Genomic DNA, 18,855 nt, shown 5'->3' on the forward strand with positions numbered 1-18,855 from the left:
CCAGCATGCATTTACTATAAGATAGTTAATGGGATGCTAAAGGAGCAGTGTCTCAGACACCTTATTCCGTAAATCAACTGCACCATCTGAAATACATTCCATCCTGAGCAGCCAAAGGCTGTGTCCCATGTGTGATCTAAGATCTGTAGCTCAAATTTGATCAAATAAAAAAGGACAGCTGCTCAGCCTGGCCCAAACATGCACTTTTTCATCGTCTGTTCAGATGTCTCAATTCTGCAGATGGGCCTACTTAGCATTTTAGGCATAAACCAGAGTAAGGCTTAAGGGACTTAAGCGAATCCTAAATCTATGCACAAAATTATCAGCAAAAACCATGAATGTACATACACCCATTGGTCAGGCTTCTTTTTAAGAAACCCCTTTTGAACTTATTCATGTTTTACCAGCCATGGTTAAGTGAAGTCTGCTGACAACATCATCATCTGTCTGTCTATAATCTAACCTTCAAAATGTGTGGATTCCATTTGGAATCTATAATCTATCCACTATCTCTGCCAACTGAACAGATTATAACTATAATTTTCACAGATAATAAATTCCTAATGCACAGAAAGATCACCAGTGCCGATCTGGAAGAGAAAGACATGCATCATTTCCCAGTAACGGATACCGTTTTCCTGAGCAAAGGGAGTTCATGAACAATGTAGAGAGGATGCAGGTTGATTATTAGGTGATGGGCAAGGGCTCAAGAGGAACTCAGTTAGACTGATTCAACCAAAGAATTATCTTTTACTAAAAGACAAACCAGCAAAATCAACTAATAAAGTGAAATAGTGAGCAGACTGTATGAAATCCTTTTTCAAATCAGTAAAAACAGTGACTCTTGGACACAAAGTTGTTAATTTGACTGGAAATAATAATACAAGAAAAATAACTGGCTGCTTTTGACCCAAGCAGTTGGGTGAACAGTGGTGCTATTTATTAATATGAGAAATTCTGCTGAACAGGTAAGTTTTGGAGAAGATAAGAATTCTTTCGCAGATCTAATTTCAGATGATTTTAGGCATCTAAGAGGGGTTCTTGAGTAGGCATATGAGCATACAAGTCTGGCATACAGAGAAAGTTCAGAACGAGATTGTGAATTTGTGAGTATCGTAGTATTGACATTGATGGTACTAGGGAATGAATAGGCAGAGATTGAATATTCAGGTGGTGGGTTGAAAAAGAAAGCTAAGAACACTCAGATGGTGCCCTGACCAGTGTGGCTCAGTTGGTTGGGTGTCGCCCTGTGCACCATAAGGTTGCTGGTTTGATTCCCAGTCAGGGCACATACCAGGGTTGCAGGCTGACTCAAATTACCAATGGTTTAAAACGAGCTCACAAATTTCCTAAAATCAATAATCAGTTCTCATGGGGCCATAAGAACCAGAATAGCACTGCAGGGAAGTCAAATAATGAAGGTGTCTTAAGAAAGGAGTTAGAGATTAAATACAAATGAAAACTAAAAATTGACCATTGGATTTGGCAAAGTAGAAATCGCTGGTGACCTTGAAAACAAATGGATTGGGTTAGGTGCTACTGCTGCTGAGAAAAGCCTGTGTGCAATGGGTTATAGCAAGAATGGGATCTGGTGAAGTGGAGACAATAATTGTAAGTGCCTTAGGCAGCAATTGTGTTTTATAACTCTTCGTAATATGTACCATCATCTGACAGAGCATACGTATTATTTGTTTTTATGTTTATTGCCTATTACCTCCCCTAATACATACTTGAATATAAGTTCCGTGAATGCACAGATTTTCTTTTTGTGTTTTTATAATTGAATTTATTGGAGTGACATTGGTTAATAAAACTATATAGGTTTCAAGTGTACAATTCTATGATACATCATCTGTATATTGCATTGTGTGCAGATTCTTTTCTTTTTGTTCACTGATATCTTCAATGACTCTAATATTTCCTGATAAACCTCATATGCACACATGGAAAACTGTACACTTAGCACCCAGTGATGGTTTTCAAAGAAAACACTGGGCATGACTGTGGGTCATGTACACATTAGAATGAGAACTCAAAATACAATTCTAGGCCATAGCTTATTTTTCAGGAGAATGAAATTATGAATTATAAGTAATTGTTTTATTTTTAAATTATAGAAACACTGCTGGATCATAAGTAATAGACTATACAATTTGGGTTGTTTATTCAATTATAGGGTGGTTACTGACAATGTGATGAAGGGTAGGCAGTTCTTTTCTTCCTCCAGCTGTGTACGTGCGCGTGCGTATGTGCGTGCATGCGCACGTGCACTTATATTTCCTATTTGATGGCAGAGCTGGACAGTGGAAAGTAAGTAAAGCTCTAGAACATATAATTTTATAGATTTTTCTCTGTTTGCACAGTTATTCAACAAATCACTTCTCTATTCCCCACTCTATACTTATCATATTCAGATCTCTCTTTTTGTTAAATTCCCTTATCACTAATTGTGCCTTATGTATCTCCCCAAAGAATTATAAGCTCTCTAAGGAGTTACTTTGTCTCACAAAGTATAACTGAGACAATTATTTGCACATGCAACTCACTAATAAGTATTTAGTGATTGAAGACCTGAATTAATAAGTGAATAGAAATAATGCACAAGCTACCTAACACTTCTTTCTAATAAGTGCCTAGCCTGCCCTGCTATCAGACTTTTCTGGCAGGGTTTCTGAGTTTTCCATATGTTTTGGACTCTATCTTGTTTTATCTTTAATAGTAGTTCTCAAACTTTACAAAGATAGATAAGGCAGTAAAAAAGAAAAAAAAATGTATAGAAATGTTAAAGGACATATGAAACAATGATATAACAAAGGATTATTCACTTAGGCACGTGGGCAGGGTGTTGACTTATAAAATCTCCCACTACTTTCCCAAAATACAAGCATTTCACAAAACGAGATCTTCCTATATAATAGATGTTTTAAGTTATATAATGAAAAGACATGAAAAGACTAGGCTTAAAGTTTTAAATGAGAGAAGAGCACATTAAACCTATACTTACTCTCTTCTATGTCCCAGCACTGGGTGATTGGGTCTCCATACTTAACATCTTGGCGTCTAGCTCGCCTATGGAAAAGGGATTTAACTGTTTAGAACTTCAAACAGGATAATTAAAATATAGAAAATTTACAGCTAACATTAATAACAGTGGCAGAAGCAGAACTATGCTTATATTACTACCCAACTTAAATGTAGGTCAATATTCAAATCACTCTAACATTACATCAAATAGTAGTAGTAGTAGTAGTAGAGTTCTAATGGCATGAATCCTATTTGAGCAATATGATTATCTGAATTTTACTAAACTACTACAGTGTTCTTTTTTTTAACATTTGACAACAAAATAGGCTGACTATAAATATAATCCAGGTTTTATATACATCAAATGGGAGTAATCATACCTACCCTTCTTTTTAAGGCAGCCATGGGAAAGTATGAAGACAGAAAGAACTTTAGTGGGTAGGAAAGTACACACACATACAAAACACCTTATCATATGATGATTCAGTCTTACATAGATTTGATTAAGCAACAAGTTAAATACTGTCACTTGAAATAGAAGTACAAGCTTGATATGGTGTAAATGGCAAGATGTTATTTGTATCTGCTGATATGTACTTCATGTTTCCTGATAGTAGAGTTGACGATGATGATGATATTAATAATAAATAATGGTTTCTTGCATTATTGTCACATATTTTAAGAGAAAATAATGAGTATCGTATAAAAAAGAAAAAAATTGCTAAAGTTAAACAAGTATTAAATAATTACAATATATCTTTGCTTTGGCTATTTTATATTGCCACTTCAGAGATCACAGAAGTCACAGCAAACCTTTGGCAATATCTAGAGTGTTCCTTAAGGGCAATGTTAACCCTGTGCAAGAGTCATCTATTGTACACATATTTGGCTCATGTGGACACCGTGCTGGTAAGGGAGAACATCACAGTGGCATGTCTGCCAGTGACGGTACAGTCTTGGGAAGTACAAGAAAACTTATGATAGTATAAGGTACAGAGGTCAAGAATGTTTTTAAATCTCGACTTCTTAAGCAACAGGGTCAATTCATCAAACTGAAGGTTTATTACCAGCTAATGAGAATTCTTACTTTTTAGCTTGTAGAAAAGAAAAGTATTCCCCAAATACTCACTGTGCTGAGTATATCCTTGAACAAAATCTATAATAAAATGTTGGTGACTTTTTACTTTCAATTTGTAATAATCCCCACTCACTTAATTCAGAGATTCCAAGGATTATAAAATACCTCCTAATTTTAGTCAGTATCTGCTATTATTCTATATCTTAAATTTGTGATGTCTGAAATTTGCATTCTGACAAATCAGAAAAATTTGAAAAGAAAAAGTGCATAGGCAGTAGTGGAATTAACATAGCTCTCTTGTTATCTTATTTTGTTAATAAAACCTAAAGATTAAAAAAAATACCATATACAATTCACTGACTTTTTACCTAGAGGAAAATGTACTTAGACAATATTTTAGAAAATAGTGCTAGTACTATATTCCACATTTAAAAAATTATATCATGATATATTTAGCCAGCTTCAGTCATACTGATGGGCAGTCAGGTTCTTGCCTTTAATTTTGCTGTTGAAAACAATGCTGAAATGAACATCTCTGAACATATAACTTTTACCTGTGTGTGTAGCATAACTCCCTAGCTGGGAATTACTGACTCAAAATAGCATTGTTTTTAAGACACGTAAAGCAATGAACTACAAATGGGAGGGCACATTTTGATGTTGAAGTATGTCTGAGTGGCAGAAATTGGTCAAGTTAGAGTTGTTACTATAAACATAAAATTGTACCTAGTCACTGGATATGCTATGGATTGTATGCAACCCACACTTTTACAAACATATATATCTACACATGATATGCAAAACAATGAGTACATACACATTTAGAAATACAAAGGGAAAGAGGGAGGAAGATAGAAAGAGTAAAGAAATAGAGAGAAAAAAACTTGTAATTGTGTTTAACATCAATGTAGGAAAAGAATATAAACAATTTATCAGAATTTTTTTAAAATTCCACATTTCAGAATTTCACATTCTTTCTATGTCAAAATTCAGTGTTATGCTAAACTATAAAAGAATTTTAATATTCTTACTGTTGACCATGTTTCCTTTATAATATTTTCTCTTTAAACTATAAGACAAAGTATTCATGTGAAATATTCATTGCACAGAAAGGAAGGCGTCATATTAACTCCATGTGCATCTTACCTTTTTGAAGTGGGTGTATATCGAGAGCATGAAGTTCCATCCCAGGCACAGTAGGGGTCTCTGGCGAGACAACAGTCAGCACAAGCTTTCCCATAAGTGTCACATCTGTGCAGTGAGAGCTGAACCAATCCATCTCGGGAACCAATGTACAATTGTTGCTGCAAAGCAGGCAAAACAAATGAATTAGCAGCATCTTTCAAACTAGTCTTAAGAACTTCCCTTTCTTGAATACCACATCACAGATCTAAATCTGTCTCCTAGGGAGACCTGCCCATAATAAACACTTGTACAGACACATAACAAAGAGTAAGATAAGTCAATCACTCCTACCCTTGACAGGATGGTGATTTGAAGATCTTGGTACTAAAATGGACAGCATTCTATTGGGCTAGAGTAACCTTGGCTGTAATTGAAGAAAGTTAAAAACCAGCTGCTAGACTGAGGAATTAAGATGTCAAATTCCTTCTCAATAGTTGAAAATATCCTTTGGTAGAGTATATCAAGCACACATACTATAGGTGATGCTGATGGTCTTCACCTGACACAGGTACTAGTGGAAGAGATGACTGAAAAGAGATTTAGGAAACTTTCCTGTGGTTTTAACTAACCATTCCATTTGCTAATGAAGTATGTACTGGCCCCTGAAGGACAATGGGTTATAAGTGGGAGAAAAAGCATTTGGCATCACTATGAAGAAAGTATTAAGGAGACTTGAGGGATACCTTACCACAAATGAAAGGCTGCAGGATACTGAAAAACCCAGCAAATACAGTTACCTTTCAAGAATAAGTTCTGAAAATAATGCATAGCTCCCTATATGTATTCATTTGAGTGTATGTGGTGGTGGTGAGGGATTGGGGAAGGGGGGGGAGGGTGGTACAAGTGAATGAGCCATAGTCTGTGCCTTCAAGAAACTCATGGCCAACTCAGGGGACCATGTGAAACTCTATGTGAAGAAAAATAATCTGAGAAAATAGATATTGGCACAAATAACATACATGTACTCAACCTACAGAAATTTTTTACCTATTAAACTGTCAGTTGAGACTTCCTGGTAACTAAATACAATGTACATTTTTTAGTATTTGTTTTACTTCAATTCTTCATAGTGTTTGACCTAAAGAGTTGAAACCTTCTTTACTTTCTCTGGTTCTTCCTCTTTATTTCTGCCTGACTTCTGTTTCCTTTGATGATTCCTTTCTTTGCTTTAATTGTTGGGTCTCTCTGTTTTCTGTTCTCATTCCTTTACCCTTATTACATAAAGACTAGAGATATCTTGAAAACAAAAATGTAGACACACTGATTTCCCTAAATCTACACCTTGGCAAGAGGCACCGTCTTTAGCCACCCTGGGAGTTGTCTTTAGTCATCTTTCTCTCTCCTTTGGTCTGTCACCTTATCTTTTCCATTCTCTCATATAGAACTCGCTAATCTATTTCCTCTTCTCCCTCTTCACCGCCACTGTCTGTCTCGGTTCTTATCATTTCTTTCTTGGATTACTTGTAAGTGTCCTAATATTTCCACTGGCTTCAGCCTTGTTTTCCAATAACCCCCACCTCTAACCCAAAGGTCAATCAATCCATCTTAAGCACTGCCATACCAGACTGGTCTTTCTTTCCCTCCCTCCCTCCTTTCCTTCCTTCCTTCCTTCCTTCCTTCCTTCCTTCTACCTTTCTAAAAGGAAAATCTTATCACCACACTATCCTGCTTAAGGATTTCATTGTCCTTAGACAAAACTGTTAAACTTTTTAGAAAGACATACAAAAATGTACCTAATCTGCTTTGATCTTATTTTCCCAGACTCATTTCTACTTTCTTGTCCCTGGAGCACAGATATGTCCTTTGCTCTAATTGTACAGAAACTTATTAGAATACACTATGGTCTCTCACTCTTCATACCTTTTCAAACGTTCTCCTCTTCTACTTGGCTTATGCTCCCCCACCCATCTCCCTTTATATTTATCTGATGAACTCCAACATCCTTGATGGCTCAGGTTACATATCTCTGCTTTTATCTATCTTCCCCTGCTCCCTTGGCTTCCTTTTAGATGAGTTCCCCCCCTCTGTTTCTCTAGTACATGTTTCCATTGTTCTCTGCATTGTCAGCAGATCCTTTGGTTCCCAGATCTACCATGAGCTTCCGAAGACTAAGGGCTATGCCATTCATGCACTTCTGTTGCCTCCAACGACAGCAGTATGCCTTCAAGTACTAAATATTGAGTGGATGAACAAATTAATGGAAAACATTGAAGAAGAAACTTATTTAGATCTTTTCTTAAAAATCCCTCTACCATACTAGGCATAGCCGTGTAAGACAATTTTAGCAAAACTTAATGTAGAACATCTTATCATGTGACTTTCTTAAACTTTAGGGGTACACATAGAAATAGGAATGCAAGTCTTAATGTCTTGAATCAACTGGGACTTGGCATATCATATCTGAGAACTGTGAAGTCATATTAAATATTATTGTTATTATTATTATTAGCTAATATTTACTTTACATTTAAAATGTACCAGCTCTCAGTCCAAAAGTGTGCATTTGACATCCTATTTATTAGGAGGTGGATATTATTTTTTTTAACTTTGCTGTTGAGGAAATTGATTGTGGGAGTCAGATATTAAATGATAGGTGGGAGGTTAACTGTTGGGTTATTTGCCACCACAGTTCAGAGTCTACCTCCTAGACTTCCTGATTAAAAACCATTTTTAATGATTAGGGCTGGTGTTCTACATGAGTTACTTTATGGCCTTGACAGAAAGACATCCTCATGAGGCTAGAAAAGTGAGTTCAATTTTCAAGAGCCACAGGAAGGGGACAATATGTTATTCAATAAACGAAATTTGGTTTCATTTATCCTAAGGTAAGACTGAAACAATAGTCTTTAATAAATTATAAAATAAACACATAATCTAAAGCTTTTTCTATTATTTATAATTTAACTTTCAATTTCAATGAATTTTCTCTAAAAATAAATTTTAATTCCATTATCCTGTTGCTTTGTGGTTAATTTTTACACAAAAAATTAAGAAAATACCTGTTTCAAAGACAACTCCATGTTCAAAATGATTGATGAGTGCTGAAAAAGAAATTAAATATTAATGATCATTAAGAATCTTTTATAGTAGCCAGTAAGTTGTTTTATCTTGTACCAAAGATCCATGAAGTAAACTTCAAGGCTCTGTTATATAGGGGAGGAAAGGATCTTAATGTTTGCTGCTTCCTCCCAATGGGTTGTAATTCTACCTTAAAAAAACTTTTCAAAACAGTTATTTTAAAGCATTTTATTAAAGAATAATCACCTAACTATATGAGAAACACTACATTGAAAATCATTCCCAGGTACCCAAAAGGTTTCTCCTTCTTCTGCTTATCTTAACTGCTTCCATGTAATTCAAACTAGTGTTGACAAGAACATCTCCATAATTATTTATTACCTTTTTCTGCTCTTACTTAGATCAGTAGTTGAAAAACTTGTGTTCAAGTGCGGAGTTCTGAAGAGTTATAGTGCTCCTTGTGGATGACCACATTCTTTATGGAACTCTGCAAAATGCTGGTGCACATGATACCTTGATATAAACTAAGGCCAGTTTTGTAGAAAAGATGGCTCTATGCATGCAGTACAAAATCAGACGCCTGAACACAAAAAGCTTCCAAAGTAAAAAGATGGAATGTTTTAAATGTTTTCATCTATCTATTTATCTAAATTCATTTATTTCTCACCAGTCAATATTTACTAATTGAAAAACAATAGCAAATGTAAAAAGTTTACGAAAGCATATGAATAAAAAACTTTAAAGCAAGAAAGTCCTAGCTATACATTTTATAAAACAGGTTCATTATTTAATTTTTTTGTGGTTATTTAATCTTAGTGGAATCCAAACAGTTTTCTTGACCACTGACAGAAACTTATTCTAATGTACCTATCTGTTGTGGGGCTTTATTTTTGGCCTCTGGATTCACATTTATATTTGACATAGATTTTGTTTTTGGTAGATGCCAGTTAGCAGGTCTTTTTTTCTTGTTAACTCCTTGACCATTATTATCTTCACAATGTAAACAGGATTCAGTAGAACCCAGCATGTTATTTAACTTGAGCCCCTCACAGTAGAAGGCTTTACTCTCTTGTAGGGCAAAACATGTTTAAACGGAAACAGTACATTTCAATAAAATGTTTCAACAAAAATGTTATAAAAGGCTTAGCATATTTTTAAAAGCTCTTCTAAGAAATGCAATTTTATTTCTAATGTTATTTTCAGAAAATAATTCTATATTGAATTTCATTAAGGATCTACAAAGAATGCCACAACTCAAATTTACTGTGAATAGTCAAAGACATTCCCAAAATCTGGAGAGCTATTATTTTAGGTATACTAACTCTTTCGGAGGGCAAGGGGAATTTAACCAATGTGAAAACTAACTTGCATGCAACCTTTTTTTGTTTTTGTTTTAAATGTCCTTACAGAAAAGCGAGGGCACGTGAGAATACTCTTCCAGTTCTCTCAAATCCAAAAGAGAAAATTTTGAAAACTAAAATTGATAAAGTAGAAAAGCATCTGGATAGTAAAAGAGACGTAGGCTTTCATCCACTATGGCAATTTGTCTGGCCATAGGCTCAGAGAATGCAGTAATGAGGGGCAACCCAGGAGCCCCGAATTCAGTGGTATTCTACAGGGGAAGGTGAGTCCTCTCCTTAACTGTTTTAAACATTTTTTTTGCCATAGCTTAAGGAAAAGGAAAATAAAAAGGTTGTTTGCAAGCAATTCTCCTGGAAAAGTGATGATGTTAAGACACCCTATATCAAAGCCCACTCAGTTTCATCTCTTTTCCCAAAACTCTGGATGGAGTCTTACCTTGAATATCTGCAACTCCTCCAGTACTACCTCCTCCATATTCCACTTCTCCTTTGAAATGCTGACAACTTTTAGGACCGTTCCAATGTCTGAAAAAAAATACAATACCCATAATCCTTCTATTTCTCCTTCAATGTTCAGTTGTAAGCATATTCCTAGCAACCTTCAGATAACACCCTAATTTTTCTTTAAATACCTTTCAAGAAATCAGATTAAATAAAGCATGCAAGAAATAAAGCTTAATATATATTATTCTCCCTTCCCAAAACATTATAGCTTTTATCTCATAAAACACATCTTTATAAAGAAAATATTAACAAACATATGTTTGTAAGAGAAACTATTGATGTTATATACATGGAGGAAACTAGCTCACTTATCAAATGTATTTTATATACATAAACATTATTAGTGGGCTAGAAATTAAAGTTTTTGTTTAAAGTTATTTTATTTAAATTTAAGACTATTAAAATGTTAATAATATAAACCAAAATCAACATTTTGAAAAGATGCCTTAAGTAGGAATCTTACGTTGCTGTCCTGTAAGGTGACACACCATTACAGAAAGACAATCTAAGGAACATTTTAGAAGAAAAGAATCCCATTTGCAAATTAACTTATACAAAATAGATGTTTTTAAAGTTCTAAGTACTGGGGTTAGAGTGTATTAACATTTATGGTAATAATCCTGTTTGCACAAATTCATCTAGATTATTTTCTCCATTTTTAAATAACTCTGGAATCTTTAAAAATATTAAATATAAAATGTCCAAATGTCATGATTGAAAATCTATCTTAGCATCCCTATAATGTAATCAGTAAAAGTTAGGTAGTACCACCTAGTGGCAGAGTGGCATTTATGACACTGAAATGTTCAAAACCTAGGCATGAGCCTGGGGTAGGCAGTAGAAATTAAGTGGCAAACTCCTCAGAATCAGTGACAACCTAATTATTTCAAGTTTTGATGTCTCAGTAACAATTTCTGTGGCATTGGGAACATCACTTTTTTCCCTTGGCCTTGCTATTACTACTGCAACACAATCAGGTTTGGCTGGTTTCTGGAGAGCAATTGGAGTCTGTTACACACAGGATTCCTAGTAAACCCAACTTCTGTAGAACCAATATATTTTTTAGGATAAAATTATTCTAAAGTTGTTCTGTACTTCTATGTCCTCCTCCAATAAAAAGTTCATTGCTTGAAAACCCATTCATTTCTATCGTTATGCAATGCTTGATCCATTATATTACATAGTAAGATGCAGTGCTTTTCTATTAATGATATACACTGAGTGGCCAGATTATTATGATCGGCCAGATTATTATGACCACCCCATCAGTACAATGAAGTGAATTAGTTATGCAAATAATAATAAAACCTTGAGAGTATTTGCTTAGGAAGTTTTCAATATTCAGTATTTTTGGAAGTGTCAATGAAGTACTGATGGGTGGTCATAATAATCTGGTCACTCAGTGTATGTTTTATTTACTGCCATTAGAATTCATATGACACTATGAGATAACACTTTTTTTGGAAAAATAGTTTATTTTTTTGTGAGAGGGCAACATTGAAGGGCTGCCTCCTACATGCCCCCTACTGGGGATGGAGCCTGCAACCCTGGGCATGTGTCCCTGACTGGGAATCAAACCAGCAACCTCCTGGTACAGGAGACAATGCCCAACCAACTGAGACACACTGGCCAGGGTGATCGTATTTTTATTTCTGAGACATGCTAAATCAGCAATAGTTCTCTTTCTGGAAAAAAAATATTTTTTTTCATTTTATAATTACTGAGTTGGCAGAAAAAATAATAAATACATAAAACAGGTTCAATAATGAAAATGATACATAATCCACAAAATTCAAGGATAAGAAAAAATATCTTCAAGAAGTTTCTACTTAAAGAACTTTACAAAGCAATGCTTAACTATTTTGAAAAGCCATCTTAACTCATCTTAAGTCACTGATTCTCAAAACTGGGTGAAAGGATCCTTTGGGGTAGGGCTTATCAAATATCTCAGTAGGGAAAAGCAAATGTGATGTTTGAAGATAAAGAAACACTGCTTTGTCCTGCTTGTTTAATTTTAGTCCATAGTCATTCAACAAATAGAAACTGAGAACCTACTCTACAGCAGGCACATTGCAGTGCTAATATACAAATATATTTTAAAATCTCAAATAAATACTAAAGGAGGCTGGAAGACATTTATGATTCTCAATTAAAAGCACGTGTTATGCAATTTTTATCTATTTCAGATAGAAGGGAGAGGGAGAAAGAGATAGAAACATCAATGATGAGAAAGAATCATTGATCAGCTGCCTCCTGCACACCCCTACTGGGGGTCGAGCCTGCAGCCCCTGACCGGAATCAAACCTAGGACCCTTCAGTTCGCAGGCTGATGCTCTATCCACTGGCCAAACCAGCTAGGCGTGTTATGCAATTTTAAGAAATACCAACTAATGAGTGACAACCTGGAAAGAGATGCATCTACCTTGATCTTCAGAATTCCCCAGCAAGGTAATCTCCAAACTCCCTAGGTCCTTAAAACCGAAGAGAAGAACTAATGAGAAAAGAGGTAGGGGTGGGTGTGCAGAGGGGTAAGTGATAATCTTCCTATAAATGAAGACTGAGGCATTTGAACACAACAAAAAATTACTGACTAGATATTAACTAATAAGTACTCATTTTGGTTTTGATCAATAAATAATTTTGAAGTTTTGTTTTGTTTGTGTAATAATGAAAAATGCCTTGGAAAGAAAGCATAATCTTGTTCTAGGGTACCTGTTCCAAGAAACATTACATCATACTGGCCATCTTCTGCCACCACATGATCCACCACAATCTGCGTCAGTTTGTAATCCACATTGATTCGCTTGAATGTTGGTCCTCCCGCAACTGGATAGACTGACTTATACATCACAGGGTGCCGCTTGATGAAACTGATGACGTCATCCGGAAAATCTCGGGTGGATTTGATCAGTGGGTCATAAGTTTTGCTCGGACACTGAAAAAAAATGAGGGGAGTATTGCTCATGCACCTGAGAAATTTCTACTTTGTTCTAATACAAAGGCTTATCACTGAAAATATTAAAGGAATGGTGAACGGGATCAATGCAGAATCACTTGTACTTAGAAATAAATGAGGTTTACCTCAGATATATCTAAATCCAACCTTCTCTCGCAAAAATATTATGTTATACCCATTTATCTGTATTTTCTAAAGTTTCCACAGCAAGCTTTGTTCCTATAAAAATTTTTATTTCTTGTAAAAATACATGAAATTTGAGTCAAATAATTTTTAAGAAAGTAATCAGCAAACATGGGACTATGAAAGCCATTATTTTCCATTTCTTTTTAATTAATTTAAGATTTCATTTTTAAATTCAAACCATAACTATAACGTGTGAAAACTCAACAGCTCTTCCCCAAAGGATCTGTGGAACTTTCTCACTTCTGTCTAAAATTGCCTGAGTGCCTTTTAGTGTCCACAAATTCAATAGTTAGCATATCCTGCCCCCTGGTGGAAAAGTGAGACATTCCTACCAGCAGAAATTCAATGATTTGCTATCTTTATCCAAAGAACATGAGTAATTACTTTATAATTACTTTTTAAGTTCTGTACATATCTCCACTCCTATTTTCTAAATTCATTTTATTATTTCACTATATTATGATTTAGTAAGTTACTGCAGAATAATTCTGTTACCACATTTAAATTCTTCCTGAGCTAATGCATTCTTTTGGAATGGAAAACTTTGGCTACATGACACAGGCATAGAGAAGAAAATGAGTGACATTGAGGAAAGTTTTTAAGAATGTGCTGCTTTTTCCATATTTTAGTTTTTTGACATTGGGAATAACTTCCACTGAACTGAACCATTTGTACTAGGCATTAATTAGAATCCCGTCGAAAGCCCAAAATATAGCATACTGCTTAGTCAAAGCATCAACAGGGTCATCCTCAGGGAACTAAAGATACTGAGATAGCTTTACAGTCACAATATATGACCCTGGCCCAATATTATACCAATGGCTCACTAAATTAGAAAAATATCACAAAGCTATACAAAAATAAATCTGTTAATGATTTTTAAAATTAACTTGAAAATATCTTTATCTTTCACACACACACAAAAACAAACAAAAAAAACTTGTACAACTTGTCTTAATAAACTTATGTTTTCTTGATATCTATTCTGTACCAAAGAGATTAGAAATATCCTAGAATATGAGTCATTTGGTTATTACTTAGTCATTTGGTCTTAACTGTATGTTGGTCTAAAGATCTAAGTTTGTGTCTGCAGTCACTGCTTCTAGCACGTAGCCTTCAGCCAAATGCAATGTCAACTCTATAATGGAAGGAACTCCATATTAAATAGATTAAGCTGCAACTCAGAATGGATATGGAGCTCAAGTGATTCAAAGCTCTTGCCCAATTAGAGGCTGCCTGTTTGAGGCTCAGTTAAAGGCAATTTATACTGGGCTTATAGCTTACAATGCCTGTGGTACAATCTGGTTGGTCTATCATTAAAATCAAAGCAAAAGCAAAATTTTGCCTGCATATTTTTGAAACAGCCCTCCAACTTTAGAAAAAAAAATCTCTCTGGACTTTGCTGCTGTAGTTATGCAGCAGCCAAAATTCCAAAAGAAATAATACGATGATATTGATGCCACAGTTTTTGGTATCACATTTTCAAATAATTCAAGTTTTTAATATGAAAAAGTAGAGAGGGATGAAGATATGAACATTTAGCGATGAAACAAATATGACATTTTTCCTCGTTGCTCACCACTGACAAAAAGGTTTTAGTGTAATAAAATCTAGAAAAAAGAAGAAAAGAAGGGAAACCTGGTTTCTATTGACCACTATAAAATGATCTTTGAAAATGCGTGTTTTTTGTTTTTTTTTATGGCAGCTTTTCCTCATGGCATGCTGCCAGTGTTTGCATAAGATCGTTTTCGTCCAGGTTGCTATGTGCGCTCTCTCAGGTCCAGGTCTCCGCTGTGCTTTTACAAATGAAAGTGATTTGGTAGAGTTGCTCCCTGAGGTTTAAGATAGTACCATTTGAACCAAAGACTGTTATTATAGCACATTAAAAACCAGAGGAATTTCTCCTTTGATATCATATAGCTGTGTAGCACACAGATCTAAAAATAGCTTGAGATGCCAACCAAATGATGCAGATAAGAGTGAAATAGGAAAGAGAAACTCCATACAGAAAAAAAGAGAAATGTAGGAAAATGGTCCGTCTAAAGAAAATGAGCATATTCAACTACTTTCCTTTAGAAAACCCTATAAAGCAGTGGTTCTCAACCCGTGTGAGTCGCGACCCCTTTGGGGGTCGAACGACCCTTTCGCAGGGGTCGCCTAAGACCATCGGAAAACACATATATAATTACATATTGTTTTTGTGATTAATCACTATGCTTTAATTATGTTCAATTTGTAACAATGAAAATACATCCTGCATATCAGATATTTACATTATGATTCATAACAGTAGCAAAATTACAGTTATGAAGTAGCAATGAAATAATTTTATGGTTGGGGGTCACTACAATATGAGGAACTGTATTAAAGGGTCGCAGCATTAGGAAGGTTGAGAACCACTGCTATAAAGTTTTCTTATTGCAGCTTTACATTCCAGGTATTAAAAATCAAGTAGATTTTTCTCCGTGTGTATATATACTTTTAAATTCTACGCATTAACATGGTCCATCTGAAGATACTGTAGAGGTCCATTTATTTCTGCCGCCAGCTTTCTATCATTGGCCTGACTTCCGCTAATTTAGCTCCTATGACTGTACAAAATAAATCAAGGAGCTTATCTGTGTAAAACGAAAAGAGCAATTTACCAAAGTTTAGAATGTCATTATCTTGCTGGAATAATACCGGCAAAAGAGTAGAAGAGAAAGAGAGACCTGCCTAGACAAACCGTGAGATGAAAGGGTAAACCCAACAGCCACAGGCCATGGTTCAGGGCCTATCTCTCATGGCTGGCGGCCACAGCTGGCTAGGTGTGATCATGTTATGCTTGGCAGATCTGTGTGTTTGTAGAGGGCCTTTAGTCGTGCAGTGGGAAGCAATGGATAAGAGGAGAAAAATGGTTTTTATCCAATGAGGGAACTTTGCCCCTTGGCCAGGCACCAGACAGCTGTTACAAGTTTTCTTCCCCTAATGCTTCAGGCTATTCTCTGCAGGTTGCAGTTTCCTTTTAAACAAGTCAGAGGAATGACTAACGTGAGGGAAGAATTGGCACAAGGAAAAAACTAAACCAGGCTTTCATTTTTAGCAAACTGGGAAAAATAAACTACAATGCAAGAAAAGAATCTGATTTTTATTTATAAAGTAAAAAAAAAAATGCAGATTTAATAGAGACCATCCTATTTCCAGCTTATTCATCTAAGAGTCAGTTTTTAACAACTATGGACAGGAAAGACCCTATAGTCAATATCAGAGACAGAAAGGCCAGGGGTACAAATAAAAAAGGAAATTTATCTCTCTCTCTCTCTCTCTCTCTCTCATATTTTTATTGATTTAAGAGAGGAAGGGAGCGGGAGAGAGAGCGATAGAAAAATCAATGATGAGAAAGGATCATTGATCGGCTGCCTCCTGCAACCCCCCTACTGAGGATTGAGCCTGTAACCCAAGCATGTGCCCTTGACCAGAATCAAACCAGGGATCCTTCAGTCCACAGGCCGATGCTCTATCCACTGAGCCAAACCAGCTAGCACTCTCTCTCTCTTTTTTAAGGTTCCCTTTCCTTTAGAGGAATTGCGACACCAGAAAAAGGAAAACATTGTTGAACACAGTAAGTAGTCTAGAGACCCTCATTGCACAACTGAATGTTGGCTCTATGGAAAAGAAAGTTAAAATTAATTGCATCTCATCATTTCCAAGAAACACAGCCTATATACACAGCTAAGGGAAATGAAAGTGATGTTTTGTCTTATGTCCTCTTCAATGTAACCAATGTTAAGAACTTGGGATCAGGAGGCCCAGATTCTAGTCCTGCCTCTGATTCCCCTTCTAGAAGCAAAAACCTAAGAGGATTAGAATTAAAGATATCCTCAGTAATTTAGAAAAGTGATGACAAAGTAGAAGTTTGTCATTAAGTGGAAGGCCATGCAGTGAACAAATGTTGAGAAGAAAATGAAACTGTGAATGTTTGTATGAAAGAGAGGCATCTAGGAGCCAGGGATGTATAAAATGAGACTTCCCTGCAGTTCTCCAAAGATTTTACATTAATTGGGAAAGTTTTACTTAAAACAAAGCAGAGCAAAGCAAACTACAAAATGTTAGCTATATCCCTCAGGTGCATAAATGAAAAGATAGCATGAGACACTGTGAGAAAATTTTTCCATATTTTTCAGTCCCTGTTGGTAAAATCATCACAGTGTACCACCCCACAAGTCGAAAGAAAGTTTAGGAAACTTTTTTAAAATTACGTATTTTTTTTCTTTAGTCAGGGACACCTATATTTGCAAGTCAACCTTCAAACATCTCTTAGCTAGAATATAATCAAGAAAACCCTTATTTCATGGGGCCAGTCTACAACTCAGATCTAATTTAGGGGATTTAATGAAGACTTAAAATTCTCAGAATCACCAGGTCTCTAAGAACATGTCTTTGTGCAAAAGCCAAATATTTTAGGAGGTTCAGGAGAGAAAACTGAGCACCCAGAGAGTTCTGGGACTTGTGGATTCCATGGTCATGTCAACCCCAGCCATTTCCAGGGTAGGTTTGGAATTCCTCAGCAATCATTCTAGTTGTAGGTTAAGCACCATTACTGATATCCAGTCTGCTAGACAGATTGAGTTATCAACATTAGATATCATTATTCTGTGATGCAATCCCTCCAGGATTTGCTTTGTTGAAGAAAAAGTCATAAACTGGATTCAGTTAAGGCCACGATGAATCAACATGTTAAAGTAAAAAAGAATGCCTTTCTGGAACAGGTGGATATGCCAGCGCCCAGAGTTGGTCCATAGTAGCATATTTGGTATGATGAACTTTCCAGTGGACCTGGAATCAAAAAACTTTGTGATTTTTCAATGTCTTTACAGTGTTAGAAAGTCTAATCCTGTGGTGGAAAATAGGACTATTATACATATCTACATCCACATCTTGAGTTTGGAAGATTTTATCTCACAGCAGAGGGACAATAGGGCCCTACTGTAAAGGGAGTAGAGTGTTTCTCCTTTACCTTTGATTTTCTCCAGAGAAAAACCCATGTGAAGAATTGTACTTCCTGTTTAGTGAAGATGTGAAATGTTACACAGAGGGAAATATTTCATTCTTTTAATTAGGTGGCAGCTGAAAAAAGTCACTTAAGATTGTTTTTGAAGTGGGTCAGTTAAATGAAATAGCTAATTGATTATGCAAATATGAGTATAAAAAAGTATTTTTAATTTTTCTAGATATCCGCATTCCTAAAATAGATTTGGAGAGGGGAAATGTTTATACAGGGGCTGTTTGAGATTTAACAATTCTTACTCAAGTGTTTTACAGGATATTTTGATATTATTTTCTTCTTTTCTTACTAAAAAGACAAAGTTTTTCTGGGTTTAAATTAGTAGTGACAATTACAATGTGTTATCATTCACCAATGTACACAAAGTAAAATCAATTAAATCAAGTTGCAAAATTAAAAGATAGTACTTATAGCTGTCTCACTTTGCTCCCTAGCAAAAATGGAGCCTCAGTTAGGAAATTCATGTGTATTTGATCTTTAAAAATAAAGTTTAACAGTA

At 35.4% G+C, this 18,855-nt stretch overlaps 1 protein-coding gene across 1 annotated transcript in view; it reads right to left on the reverse strand.

Annotated features, from left to right (window-relative positions):
- SEMA3D (semaphorin 3D) overlaps positions 1-18,855 on the reverse strand; it is a 202,616-nt gene that overhangs the window by 13,134 nt on the left and 170,627 nt on the right. The window contains exons 12-16 of the mRNA XM_070424159.1: positions 12,883-13,105; positions 10,103-10,191; positions 8,287-8,328; positions 5,249-5,406; positions 3,005-3,069 (exon numbers count right to left, since the gene is read on the reverse strand). Coding sequence (XP_070280260.1) covers positions 3,005-3,069; positions 5,249-5,406; positions 8,287-8,328; positions 10,103-10,191; positions 12,883-13,105 — 577 coding nt within the window. The remainder of the gene's footprint in view (positions 1-3,004; positions 3,070-5,248; positions 5,407-8,286; positions 8,329-10,102; positions 10,192-12,882; positions 13,106-18,855) is intronic.

The sequence above is a fragment of the Myotis yumanensis genome, unplaced genomic scaffold (genome assembly GCF_028538775.1).
Source record: "Myotis yumanensis isolate MYYU_CA2020_CCGP unplaced genomic scaffold, mMyoYum1.0.hap1 SCAF_9, whole genome shotgun sequence".
NCBI lineage: Eukaryota > Metazoa > Chordata > Mammalia > Chiroptera > Vespertilionidae > Myotis > Myotis yumanensis.